General features: G+C 33.5%; 2 protein-coding genes across 4 annotated transcripts; one reads left to right on the top strand and one right to left on the bottom strand.

Annotated features, from left to right (window-relative positions):
- Window positions 1-1,130: 1,130 nt before the first annotated feature.
- LOC111017259 (uncharacterized) lies at window positions 1,131-5,343 on the bottom strand. 3 transcript variants are annotated; one of them, XM_022292961.2, is made up of 8 exons: window positions 5,158-5,343; window positions 4,225-4,400; window positions 4,041-4,099; window positions 2,858-2,917; window positions 2,692-2,761; window positions 1,941-2,010; window positions 1,826-1,852; window positions 1,131-1,542 (listed from the first exon to the last, which is right to left on the bottom strand). In XM_022292961.2, the coding sequence occupies exons 1-8, from the start codon at window positions 5,186-5,188 to the stop codon at window positions 1,493-1,495; spliced, it is 543 nt and encodes a 180-aa protein (XP_022148653.1). In that variant the 5' UTR covers window positions 5,189-5,343; the 3' UTR covers window positions 1,131-1,492. The 3 variants fall into 3 exon arrangements, with proteins under 3 accessions (XP_022148653.1, XP_022148652.1, XP_022148654.1); XM_022292960.2 differs by having other exon boundaries at window positions 4,225-4,527; window positions 5,158-5,325; XM_022292962.2 differs by lacking the exon at window positions 1,826-1,852 and having other exon boundaries at window positions 4,225-4,527; window positions 5,158-5,329.
- Window positions 5,344-7,940: 2,597 nt separating this feature from the next.
- Window positions 7,941-9,635, top strand: LOC111017152 (cytochrome P450 89A2). Its single transcript, XM_022292834.2, has one exon. The coding sequence runs from the start codon at window positions 8,015-8,017 to the stop codon at window positions 9,554-9,556; it is 1,542 nt and encodes a 513-aa protein (XP_022148526.1). The 5' UTR covers window positions 7,941-8,014; the 3' UTR covers window positions 9,557-9,635.
- Window positions 9,636-14,035: the final 4,400 nt, after the last annotated feature.

Raw genomic sequence — 14,035 nt, forward strand, 5'->3', positions numbered from 1 at the left:
GTGAAAGAAGAACGCCTGATCAGAAACCCCCCCAAAAAAAAAACAGAAGTCGTGAACAAAATTCAAACGCAACCATTTCGTACCCCAAGAAACAGGAGACGGGCTTTCAGATTCAACAACGCCTCTTAAAACATCATCAGTTCGACTGAGGCCGTAAATTAGAAGTCATCGAGAAGAAATCTTTAGGGTTTGGAATACCAAAATAAGGAAATATGAAGAAAATTAACGAGGAAACAATTCTTAGATGAGGGAAATGGGTACAGTGGGGAAAAGTTCCTCAGCACTTGGCAGAAACAAGTGGTATCGAAACTGTGGAAAAAAAAGCGCTATGGCGATGAAAATCCAAGAAATGCAAGTCTTAAGCCCTAAAGCTGGCCTACAGAGTGACGACGTTTGAAGAAATGTGGCAAACGCCCTAGCAGCTTAACGACACACGACCGTTGAGAATTGAGATTCTTCTGTAACTGTGGGTTTCGATTAAGTTTTGGCTTTACTTTTTACCTATTTATCTAAGATATTAATTATTGGTTAAATATTATTTTTGTCCCAATAGTTTCGAGGTTTTGTTCATTTGTATATTTAAAAATTTTATTTTAGTCCCTAAACCTTCCACTTTGATTAATTTCCATCCTAATAGCATGCTAACGACTACATTAACTTATGTAAATTTGAGTAACCAACAATGACGACTAACTCTACTTCTTTCCAAACGAGCATAAGCGATAATTGTTATATATCTCCCACCAGAAGTTGTAAACTCTACTCATTGTCTCTTCATGGGTCGTAGTTATAAAGAGTGTTATCTCTGTCTTTTTTAGCAACCTTCCTCTCTATTGTTCTACCCATAAAATTTGACAAACTCAGATAAGTCATCTCTCAATCAACTTAATTAATTTTATATCCTTTAATCTAGTATTTTTTAACCTACCTTCTCAAGTTCGATTATGGTTTACTCTCAATCGATCAAGTTGAATAAATAATAAAGAATAAGCACAAAACCAAAAAGTCATATTAGTATTTTTAAACCTACCTTTTCAATTGTCATAAAACCAAAAAGTCTTTATTAGGCTAGCCTAAATCCAAATAACATTTAAGACGATGCAACAGAAACAAGTTAGATGAGAACAATCTGTGAAACTAAAATCTTTATGCGGGTTTGAACCGAGTAGTCCTAAAACGAGGAAATCCAAGAACTTTCCAACTGTTCTGCTATATATAATCAGACTCGATTATATAATAAATAAGTTAATTCATATTAGTGTCATTGTCGTCATTATCAGAAATGGTGATAAGTATTCAGTACCATGATTGTTCGAGCTTCGCATAGATCAGAAATGGTGATAAGTATTCAGTACCATGATTGTTCGAGCTTCGCATAGATCGATTTCGTACAGTGTAGATGGTCCAAGCATGGCTGGATTTTGCAGAGCCTTCTGCTACAAAACTGAAGTCTTGAAGAAGTCTGGGCTGATCACAGGCGAGAGTTCAGGAACTACAAGAGTTTCAACCCACCAGTTACATCATCAACCACTTCAACGGGACCTGCATATTGTGAAATGAGAAGTGTATTCAACTATGCACTACTACTAATACGTTCATTAGGTGAACCTAATTAGTTTAATTAATTTCAGTTGGAATGCACCACAATGGTACTGTTTAGTAGATACACCAGCCGACGAAAAAATGAGGCAAGAACAAAAAGGGAGGGGCCAAAGGAATTTTATACGCACGAGATATTTTGCTAAAAAGGAATGCTTAAATTGTATAGGCGACAATGAAAAGACTCTTTGATTATATAAATGATACATGGAAAAAAGCCACTCACCGAGTACTGCCATCACCGTTCTTGAATCTGGAAGAACGGAATTGCAGAACTTAGTGAACTTGATAAATTTGCTATGGAAAAAGTGATGAATTTAAGTGAATTTTGTAGAACTTACTTGGAGCAATCTGAGTTCTTCCAGCATCAATGGTAATATGGGTTGGTAACTTCAATGATTTTGCCCTCTCCTGATGAACAAGAAAACATATAAATTTGAAAAATAAAAGAACCAAGATCAAGGGCCAAAAGTACCAAGAATTAAACAGTCAATTTTTCTCCATCTCCCCTCTTTGCCAATGATATTAACTACATAGATGACTATCCGACACGAGAAAATTTCAAAATACTATCCTCTTTGAAATTTTATGGCCGACTAAGTAAAGTCAGCAAGAAAAATAAGATCTGATGAAATGAGCATTCTACAAAAGAGGGAAGGGGGGTAAAAGAACAAATGTCTTAATAAATATGAAGGGCATTAGAGCCTAGAGGTAGGGGTACAACCAAAAATTGAAAGAAAAAAACCAATCAACCAGACCGTTTGGTTGGTTTGAAGTAAGCTTGTTGATTTGTTCGGTCTTCTAAAGTATAAAATAAAAAATAGTGAGTTCGGTTTTGTTTTAATCGGTTTGCAAAAATATTGGTTTCAGCAAGAAAGTAACCCAAATTGACCCGCTTGCACTCATAATCAAAATTGAATTATATATATATATAAACTAACAGACATCAACCAACTGTAAATGTTATATTCTTTTGACATAATAAGGCAGATACTGATGGCACCACAAAGTGCACACAAAAAAGAAATCGTCTAGATACTATAAAATCATGGAGAGATTTTTAAGGAAAGAAAATCATAGTGGAACTGTTACTTGCAAAACTAGCATGTCTTCCTCACTCTCTATTTTCAGAACCACCTTGGGCTGTGCACACATCTCCCACCTACATGTAATAAAATCAAATAAATGTGCAGACAACAAAGTACACGATGCACATTAATATCTGGAGAACTATTCTGTTCGGTTCATACATACATACCTATTCAAAGCTTTCGGTGCACGATGATGGAGCTTCTTATAGAGACCCAAAGTTGCGTGACTAACAAAAGCAAGTAAAGTAGATTATAAACTAGTCCAAATCCAATTTACAGCATTAAGAAACTGGAAAGTTAATGGTGCAAAGGTTTGAGAAAATTAGATTACTAGTCTCAATTCTCAATAATTTTACTACGAAACAGGTAATAAGGCAGTACACATTTAGTCATACACATATTAGAAAATAAGAAAACTCGGCCTTTCACATTGTAATTTAAAATGATTGTGTTGCATAGGCGATCCTTTCAGTAAATATCTGCCGCAAGGTTTGCTGATAATTGCAATCACGTAATATGAGTTCTTTTTGATGGTAGAACAAGACATTGAAGTTTGGTTCTCATCCATATAATGATCCAAACTATCTATGTAATACTAATGAAACATCTTCGTTTGCATCATTAGAATATGTAATCTCTTGCCTCAATCCCATTGAAGCTTCTATTTTCTTCTTAGAAAGAAGACCTACTGATGACGCACCCTCTTATCCACCTTCTCAAGCCTACTATACTTTCAACACTCTATCCAAAAATTATAGACACACTTTATTGTAGACTTTTGCTACATCTATTTGAATCACCTAATTTTTTTTCTTTCTTACATCTCTCTTCCTCCACCGTTTCATTTGCAATTAAAGTGACATCAAGAATTTGTCTAAGCTTGACAGAGTTCTTCCCATTAGCACCTTTGCTATAGCTTTTTAGATACCATTCATCAATAATTTTCCTGATTTTAACATGTAATTTTAAAAAATTAGAATCACCATTATCATCCAAGTTTTGCATTATGACAACTTTCACTTGAACCTCTCCCCCTCACCCTCACATGTCATTATAATCACTGATATTTGATATGCATCTATACAACTAAATTTTACTAAACTTTATTATAGTAATTAATATTATGTTATTGTAGTCATTATCAGAAATTTACTACACCAGGTGGCTGCATTGGGTAGCTAATATAAACTTATAAAACACTATATGCCCAATTATTACGATTTGTTTTTAACAAAAACAAACTTCGTATTTCCACACTCGGAAAGCAACAGGGAAATTTAAAGTTTTCGTGATTATTAGCATTCAAAACATCAAATAACGAAAGAGCAATCACAAGTTGGTAAGAAATACCTGCACTGGGCAGCAATTTTTCCTTTGCCCATTTTCAAATCATTTCTCACAACCAAAACCTGCAGAGATATAGTAAAATGTTATTTAATTTTTTCGAGAGAGAGACAGACCATCTTGAAGTCATCGTGAATGTCAGCCATATTTTCAAATGGATAGACAGAGACAGAGAGACACAGAAACAGACCATCTTGAAGTCATCGAGAATGTCAGCCAAACTTTCAATCTCAAGTGCCTCTTTAGGCTTATCCTTCTTCCCACTTCTACTAGATTCGTTGCTTTTGGCTAATTTGGCTTTGAAAAATATGCGAGGAGGATACTTTGAACCAATATAGTATCCCAAAACCAGGCAGCCGGCCCCAACTACAATGGCACTCAGCCATGTCAGATCCATCCAATCTTAGCCAATAAAATGCACTCCTCCACTACTTAAGTCCAGCCAGTATAATGCTGGACCAGATACCAAATTCTAATTCAAGCAATAGAAAACCTATATAGAACAGGAAAAGCACAAAATTAAAACTCAGAGACAGCAAGGACAGGAAGAAAAGACCAATCGAAGGATAAAAAAAAATCAAAGATAAAATAAAGAAAATAACAGACATTTCCTCAAATTCAGAATCAGGATTATGGAATACAACAAAAATTTTGAATTCTGCTTGCTTTTGCCTCTCAGAGAACAGTATAAGCATTATGAAAGCCAGTTCGAGATTCAATTTTCTGAAACCCCAATATTGCAATAAGTAATCAATCTAGCAATAGACCATGAACGTACCAATTACTAACTATAGAAGCTTAAAACAGCTTCAGAACTAAGCGATCAGATTCTATAGTACGCTTCACAAAAAGCAAATTAACAAAGGTGTTAAAAAAAAAGGTTAAATCAATCAAAGAAGCCGTCGCTGCAAAATAACCCTACCATATTTTTTGTTACTGTCATAAAATTACCGATTTCTTAGCAAAGATACTTCAAATTAAATTCCCATGGATTCAACTTCTAATTGACAACATCGGCTCTTCGTTGTGTCACAGCTAATGCAGTTCTTGATGGAAACTTAATTGCAGAAAAGCTTTTTCCTTTCTGGAAACGAACTATAAAAGATGTCACAAAAAGCATTACCAGTTATTGAATGATGACGCTTATGTTGCATTTAGGGCCAGCTGACGATCGGCACGCAGAATGTTAGATCAGACCTCAGCACAAGTCCGCCATGACTGAAGTTGTCTTCGAGAGGACGATTTTCTCTGCGGCTCGTGCTCGAGTTTTGCCAAAATGGAAGATTCTCAATCGATTACGGACAAATTTAAGGGTTCAAGTCTTCAACATTTTTTTTTTTCATAAATAAATATTGTTTATATTTTTCATTTTTCATTTTTCATTTTTTACTTCGGAAAATGTGAAAGAGGTATACACTCTTTTTAACTCAGAGAAGGATGAGTTCGGATACTTCCACAATCACTCGCAACTTATTTTTTCTTTACCGACCTCTCATTCATTTGCCACTTTGATATACAAAATGATAATTTCGTTGAAAATTCATTCTTTACTTATCACATTTAGATTTGTGTTCTAACTCTGCACATAATAATTTTTCATCATTGAATTATTGTTTTCTACTTTTTATTAATATATTTGAGGAGGTATCATTGTATTAAAAAAATTTAATGTTAAATTCAATTTATATTTTAAGATTTTGTTTTTAAATAGATTGTTAAATTTTATTTAAAAATCGAATCTTAAAAATTGAATTTTTGGTTTGTTTTAAGATTTTGTTAGATTTTAATTTATTTGGTATTGGTTGCATGAATTTATCATTATTTTATTTTATTTCAATTTACTTTCTTTATAAATAGTAGTGGCTTCGCCCACATAACCCATCGCAATCTACTTATTCATTAACAATGTCGGATATCTGCAAGAAAATGTTAAACTAACACGTTTATTTAGAATTGTATCATATCTGATTAATGCCTCATAATTTATATCATTAAACATTTGTAGACTCTCACACCCTTTCTTCGTGGGTTCAAGCTTGGATTTCATATTCTCCGACACCTGAATTTGCACAACTTTGTACTGATGATTGAAAACATTCTAAAGGAGGAGAGTCACGAGGGAGATGAGCTTCTAGACGACATCGATGATGAAGAGGTGGTGATTGATGTTGTTTATTAATATTCATGGAATTTCATCTCAAAACCTATTAGCAATAAGAGGAGTAGTCTAATCACAATGAGAAGAGTAGCTCAATCCTTAATATTGTTGAGGTTTTGGAGGGGATGATAGTGTCTTCCTTACTTTTTATTTTTTTTAAGTCCTAGCCCCGTTTAGTTTCAACCGACTCCACCCTAAACCAATCCATAATTATGTATAGTTGACCCTTTACATTTATACGTGAGCCACCACCTCACATTTCTGTTAAATATAACATAATATTTAATGATAAGTATGGGTGAATCCACGTGAGGATTAGAGGGCACGTGTCCCCTGAAATTAATTAAATATAATTTAGTATACCTCTTTGTGTCTTCGCGCCCTCCCCCAATCCTGTGATCAAATTTCTTTGAGGGCATGGTTTTTTAAATATACTTTTAATTGATTTTTGTACTTTTATTGAATTTATGTCTCCCTGGCCCAACCTCCTGATCCTGTGATCAAATCTCACCAGGGACATGTTTTTATTTTCTATTTTTGGAATATACTTTTAATTTCTTTTTGTACTTTTAATATAATTTTATTGAATTTATCTTTAAATATATTTTATTGTTCAACCTATCTTTGTTTGTTTAGTATATACTTTTTCTACTGTAATCGAATCTAATCAAAATTTATTTTTTAAATATATTTTTTCAATTAAAATAAATAATTTTAACTTTTAATATCCCGTTAAGGTTTTTTTAACAAAATATTTCTAATTAAATTTATATCGTAGAACGTATTTATTTTAATAAATTTAAATTGGTAACCTCAAATGTCATAACATTTATCCCTTTATTCAATAGAAAAAAATCTACAAAAATTCCACTAATTTAATAAAAATCAAATTTCTTAAATTAAGTTTGATTACAAATTTAAGTTTAGAAGACTAACTATAACTATAATGTTGTTTTTGTCCGAATCCTATCTATTATTTAATATCAAGAAAATATATTTTCTAACTCATTTGACTCAGGATAAAAAAAAATTCAATAATTTTTCTAACTCATTTGGTACTCCATTTAAGCAACACACATGAGAAATTCAAGTTTGAAATTATAACTATGATGTTGTTCTTGTCCGAATCCTATCTATTATTTAATATCAAGAAAATATATTTTCTAACTCATTTGACTCAGGATAAAAAAAATTCAATAATTTTTCTAAACTCATTTGGTACTCCATTTAAGCAACACACATGAGAAATTCAAGTTTGAAATTGACATTAAGTTTATATACATTTGTGCTCCTTAACCTAAAATTCTGGATTATCATCAATTTCAAAGTACTGAAACCAAATTGTTGCTTTTAAAAGTTCAGAGACTAAATCGTTAATATAAAAAAGGTATAGAGACCGAATGTGTTTTTTAACCAAATTTTTTCAAGTAATAAGAAATATGTATTTAGTTGTTTATTCTTACCTGACACTTCTCAATTTTTTTGGATTAGTGGGTGATGAAAATTACTGAGACGTGGATTTTATTAAATAAACATGTAAAATACAAAAGGTTTGATGAGGTAAACATGTTGAGAACTAAAAAGCCCAATTATATCTAAAATTTTAACTATTTCCTTAAATTTATGTTTATATAATTTCAAGCACCTGTTTCGTACTAGCATTTTTAAAAACCATAAATCAAACGGAAAACGTGGAGCCGTGAAGCCGTGTGTTGATGCCATTTGTATAATTTGTGAGTTTATAAGGACGAGAGTTTATCGTTGGAATCAATTAGAAAAAGAAAAAAAGAAAAAGAAAACGAAAAAAAAAATCACAGAAAAAATGGAGGTTTGGTTCATCGTCCTCATCTCGCTCTGTATCTGCTCGCTTCTAAACTCCATTTTTGGGCAATTTCGAAGCTCCACCAAACTCCCGCCGGGCCCTCCCTCAATCCCCATCATCACCAATATCCGATCGTTCGCCCGATCCCCTTTCGAAGTGGAGTCCCTCCTCCGCACCGCCGTCGCCAAATACGGCCCCATCGTCACCCTCCGCATCGCCGCCCGCCCCGCCATCTACATCGCCGACCGTTCAATCGCCCACAAGGCCCTCGTCCGCGACGGCGCTCTCTTCGCCGACCGCCCACCGGCTCCTCCCATCACCAAGATCGCCTCCAGCAACCAGCACAGCATCAATTCCGCCTCCTACGGCCCTCTCTGGCGCCTCCTCCGCCGCAATCTCACCTCCCAAATCCTCCACCCTTCGCGGGTCCGGTCCTACGGTCGGGCTCGCAAGTGGGTTCTGGATATTCTCATCAATCGCCTTCTCTCCCACTCTGAATCCGGAACCCCTGTTAACGTTGTCCAGCATTTTCAATACGCCATGTTTTGTTTGCTGGTACTGATGTGCTTTGGGGATAAGCTTGACGAAACCCAGATCAGAGAGGTGGAGAAAGCGATTCGATCCATGCTGTTACGAGTTGGGCGTTTCGGCGTCCTCAATTTGTGCCCCACATTGAGCAAGATTTTCCTCCGAAAGCGGTGGGAGGAGTTTTTCGAATTGAGGAGAAACCAAGAGAAAGTCCTGATTCCTCTGATCGAGGCCAGAAGGAAAGCCCAGAAAAACAGAGCCGCCCAAATTGAAGGAGGAGGAGGAGAAGAGGAATTCGTGTTGTCGTACGTGGATACACTCCTCGATTTGAAGCTCCCCGAGGAGGAAAACAGAAGCCTAACGAATAGCGAAATGGTGACTTTATGCGCCGAATTCCTCAACGCCGGCACCGATACCACCTCCACGGCCCTGCAGTGGATAATGGCGAATTTGGTGAAATACCCAGAAATCCAACGCAAGCTTTTCGCGGAAATCGAAGGGGTCATGGGAAAGGGAGAGGAGGAGGTGAAGGAAGAAGATTTGGGGAAATTTCCATATCTGAAAGCCGTGGTTCTAGAAGGACTAAGAAGACACCCACCGGGGCATTTCGTGCTGCCACACGCAGTGAAAGAAGACACGAATCTGGAGAACTATGTGATTCCAAAGAATGGGATGGTAAATTTCATGGTGGGGGAGATGGGTCTGGATCCACAAGTGTGGGAGGACCCGCTGGCGTTCAAGCCGGAGAGGTTCATGGAAGAAGAAACGGGGACGGTGGCGGCGTTTGATATAACAGGGAGTAAGGAGATAAAGATGATGCCGTTCGGAACAGGGAGGAGGATTTGTCCAGGACTTGGCGTGGCGATGCTTCATTTGGAGTATTTTATTGCGAATTTGGTATGGCGATTTGAGTGGAAGGCGGTGGCCGGAGACGACGTGGATCTGTCGGAGAAGATAGAGTTCACCGTCGTGATGGAAAAGCCTCTCAAAGCCCACGTAAGTTCAAGGTTTTAAATTCGCCTTATTTTCGTCTCTATTTACAACCATTTTTGAAAACCGAAGGAAATTTGTATTTTGTTTTATTTTATTACAATATTATGCTGCAAAACAGGCATGCATGTGTATTAATTAACACAAATGCATTTGTTTGTTTGATAGTTTTATAAATTCATATTTACCACAGCTAATACTATTCTATTCTTATCCTTAGATTGTTATTAGAATGATCTTTATTCTCTCTTCTAAAATAGATTAATTTTTTAATGTAATATAAATAAGTCAATAAATTTAATTCAAGCGAGCATAGTTATCATGTAGCTAAATGAGTCTAGTTCTTCATTTTGTTTCTCAAATCCATTTTTTTCTCTATTTTTTTTTTTTGCTCTTCGTGTTTTTATGCTCTCTCCTCATCTCTATTTAGGCTCTCTTTTCATCTCTATTTAGTTAAACTCTCTCTTCATCTTTATTTTTCGAAATTATTCTGTGTAAAATGGGTTTTTATTTTGTTTTCCAACAATTTCTATATTCTCTGTTATCAAGATTACATTTTAAAAAATTGTAGGGCAAGATGACTATTCTCGAAATAAAATAAAATTTTTTATTTGTTTAAGTATTACAATTTGTTTGATACAAGGGAGTTGAATAATCTTGTTATATATATATTTTTTTCATATTTCTATTAAGATTTCTCCGATGAAATTAACCCGATAACAACACGTTATTTTGAGTCTTAAAATTTCATAATATTTCTATTTCATAAAGATCTAACGAGATGAAGAAGGAAAGTGATGAACATTCACAATACTTTAAATGAGTTTAGAAAAAAAAAAGAGCTAGATACAAAATAGAGCAAATTAAAGGAGAAAGGAAAGAAAAAGAAGAGGGTAAAAAAACAAAAAGAAAACAAGAGGCTAGAATTTAGAGGACAAGAAGCAAAGGGGAAATTGGGATTTTTGACACATTTCTATTTCTATTTGGATTTCTAACCCCTCCTAACTAATTTTTGACCCTTATCACTTGTTACCCTCGTAAAATTACTAAAAAAAAAAAAGCAAATTTCTCCACCATTCACCCTCTTTTTAATTTGAATCTGTCAGGAAAAAAAAATTAACTTTTTAGTTTGAAGAATCCATTATGAATTGGAAAAAAAATCTCAAAATTTTAATTTGAAAAATCAATTACAAATACAATTATCTATAAAATAAAATGGTTGAAACTACATAATGAAATATTTAAATGTTTAATCGTTTAATATGAAAAATCAAATTTACATAATCCCTACTCAAGATTATATAAATGTCTAGATTTATTAAAAAAAAAAGATTCCATAAGAATTTGATTTCAAAAGGGAAAGATTGTATAAATGCTCATGAGAATTTAAAAAAAAAAAAAAAAAAAAAAAAAAAAAGAAGACGTGAAGTTGCATGAATCCCGACCCAGGATTGAACAATCCTTGACTGAGCGGCCTGGGATGATAGAACTGATGATATCCCGGGACTACGCAATCCTAGATATATGCAATTTCAGATTTTTTTCCCCTAATATTATCTTGCATTTATTCGGTTTATCGTGGATCTAGGTTTCTTTCTTTAATTATCCCTAATTATCTCGTAACGTAACTAGAATAGCATCGATAATTGAAATATATCTTCGAAGAATTCGATTCCCCATCTTCACACGTTGTACTAAAAAAAATTATCTCACAATGATGATCTTTTTCCCCAAGTTTTTGTCTGGTTAGTATTTTTGAAACTTCTCATAGTGGCTAGATTTTGGTTTGTTTCTCTGCCCTCCTTGTTTTGTCACCGTGTTTTTTTTAATCTTTTTTTCGTGGTTTCTTTTGGGTAGCCAATGTCGGACGTTTTATGAGTTTTGTTTTTTTTAGATAACTATCGGTAAAAGTTTTCTTCTTTCATATTAATTCTTCAGATTTTTTCTATATTAGATTTACCTCATTCAAATTAAGAAGTTGAGATTTCTTCCTATTAGATTCAAATTAAAAAGAAATCATGAGTTTTTAAGACATTGGTGGAGAATTTTACTTTTTGAAAAACATTGATATTTTGGTAATTTCATAATGGTACAGAATGAAATGGAGTAAAAAAATAAGCTACGAAGAGGTGACAGATAAGTATTTTTAGAAAATAGGTAAAAAATTCAAATAAAATTATGAAAAGTGTAAAGAGCAAGAAGCATAAGAAAATAAAAAGCAATAACTTTTCCCCCACCTCTCTCTCGTTACAACAATACTTATTATGGTTTCATCTTGGATTAAGTACATAATAAGTAGGCCACAATTTAGAGTACCTACTTACAAAAATGAGTTAAAAGTCTCGAGAATTTTCACTTTTGTCTAAAATGAACATGTTTAGGAAGATAATGTGTTTTGAGCTATTTTAGAAACTTATTTGTTTAAAATTTTCTAATTTTACATTTTAGATTTTTGCCTCTAAGATTTTATTGTAATTTTGATTTTACCTTTATTTATTATACTTACGTTTATTATAGTTATTTGTTTTTTTAAATATAAAAGATTTAATTCCATAAATTATCATCACAATCCTTCTTCAATTCAATTCACTCCTGGTGCTCAACCTTCAACGACAATTCAAAATCACAGAAACATCTTTTGAAGTCTCGATAAATATACATGCGCATATTCAAAAAAATCTATTCAAAATCATCGTATATATCAACTTATATATCCGCATATATACATTCAAAATCACTATATATATCCGCATATCTGCATATATACAAGCTGAGTTATAAGATATATCCACTTATATATCTGCATATATACATTCAAAATCACTATAGTATATATCCGCATTCCGCATATACAAGTTAAGTTATAAGATATATCATAATCAAACTCACTATAATATATATCTTCATATATACAATAGTTCACACGAAATCAAAAATAAAAAAATAACCGTTGGAATGCAAACCTTTCGATCGGGATAAACAAATACGAAATGCTCTGGTGATGGAGAAAAACGGAGGCGACCGAAGATGAAGGCAGGCATACATCGACCGGAGACGAAAGCAGGCAGAAATGACTGGAGAATAAGACCGACAGAAATCTCATTTCGAAGGGGATAAACGCAGACGAAATGCTCTTGCGACAAAGAAAAGCGGAGCCGGCCGAAGAGGAAGACAGACAACGATGAAGGGTTGGAGAAGAGGAACGGAGGGTCGGAGGAAGAAAAGAAAAATGAGGAAGAAGAAAGGGGTGAGTTTCAAAAATGAGGTTTTGAGATTTTTTTTTTAATTTTGGAAATATCATTAGCACGGATTTGACCTCCCAATTTACTAATTTTAGATTTTAATAATTATTTAATATTGAGATGGATCTTAGGACACCATCTAATTAGAGATTGTTAAATTCTATACTTTTTCATCTTTTTACGGAATTATGATTTCTAAATAGGCTATCCATACTAATCTCTAGAAAATTTGGGGTTTTTTTTTGGTATCTGGAAGTTTCTTGTCGCATCCACACATCCAACAAAAAAGATGCATTTCGTTCAATTTCAGAGGCCATCAATATTAGCTTTCGATAGATAGGTTCGGTTTTTACACATATGTTATAATAAATTTGTTAGAATATAGATATATGTAACATATACCATTACATAATTATTGGTATATATTATATAACTTTTTTATTTTATTATTATTTTTTGAACGTAACATATGGGGTGGGAACCGGTGGGAAAATCTAAGAAAAGTGTATATATATATATATATATATATTAATTTAACATTGGTTCGGGTCGGCTTGACCCGACTTTTTTATAGTCAAATCCACGAACCAAATAGTTCTACTCGGTTCGGAAAAATAATGACCCAACTCTTATAGTTTGGGTCGGATTACTCGGATTCTTCGGATGGTTAATTTTTTTGAACACCCCTAATTATCGCTCCAATGGTTGAAAGGGCAAATCATGCTTTCAAATTAAGCAATTTAACAAACACATTTATTCGGACTGCAGCTGGAACCTGCAATCGTATCCGTATTCAAAATGGGAGGCATTGGTTCAACTAGGGAGACTGTAGCTCACCTATTTTCTCTTCTATTTTATGTTATTCTTCATCTCTCTTTTTTGTAATATTACTCTCTTTATCTTTAATTTTCTAAATTATTCTTTATAAATACTTTTTCATGTTTTCCTACTATTATTATTTTTTTTATCAAGATTAAATTTGTAAATATTTTATGACATGATGACAATTTTTGAGATAATATTAAATCTTTATTTGTTTAAATATTATAATTTGTTTGTTACTAGGAAGTTGATATATTTTCTAATATTTCTATTAAGATTTCATATGATATGAAATGAAAATCTAACGAGATAAAAAAAAATTTCTATTAAGGTCTTGAAATTTAATTTTGTAAACATATTATTTTTACTTTAAAAAATTTATAGTTTATGAAGATAACAGGATGAATAAGGGAGAAGACGAATATTCACAGTAATCCGA

This window comes from Momordica charantia, assembly GCF_013281855.1.
Source record: "Momordica charantia cultivar OHB3-1 chromosome 2 unlocalized genomic scaffold, Mcharantia_2.0 BLBB01000002.1, whole genome shotgun sequence".
NCBI lineage: Eukaryota > Viridiplantae > Streptophyta > Magnoliopsida > Cucurbitales > Cucurbitaceae > Momordica > Momordica charantia.

Excerpts from the sequence above, each read along its gene's own strand:
- LOC111017259 (XM_022292961.2), bottom strand. The coding sequence starts at position 5,188 with ATGCAACATAAGCGTCATCATTCAATAACTG. Across the intron at positions 2,918-4,040 it reads AAAATTGCTGCCCAGTGCAG|TCACGCAACTTTGGGTCTCT; the intron begins GTATTTCTTACC and ends TGCTTTTGTTAG. Across the intron at positions 2,011-2,691 it reads AAGACATGCTAGTTTTGCAA|GAGAGGGCAAAATCATTGAA; the intron begins GTAACAGTTCCA and ends CTTGTTCATCAG.
- LOC111017152 (XM_022292834.2), top strand. The coding sequence starts at position 8,015 with ATGGAGGTTTGGTTCATCGTCCTCATCTCGCTCTGTATCTGCTCGCTT.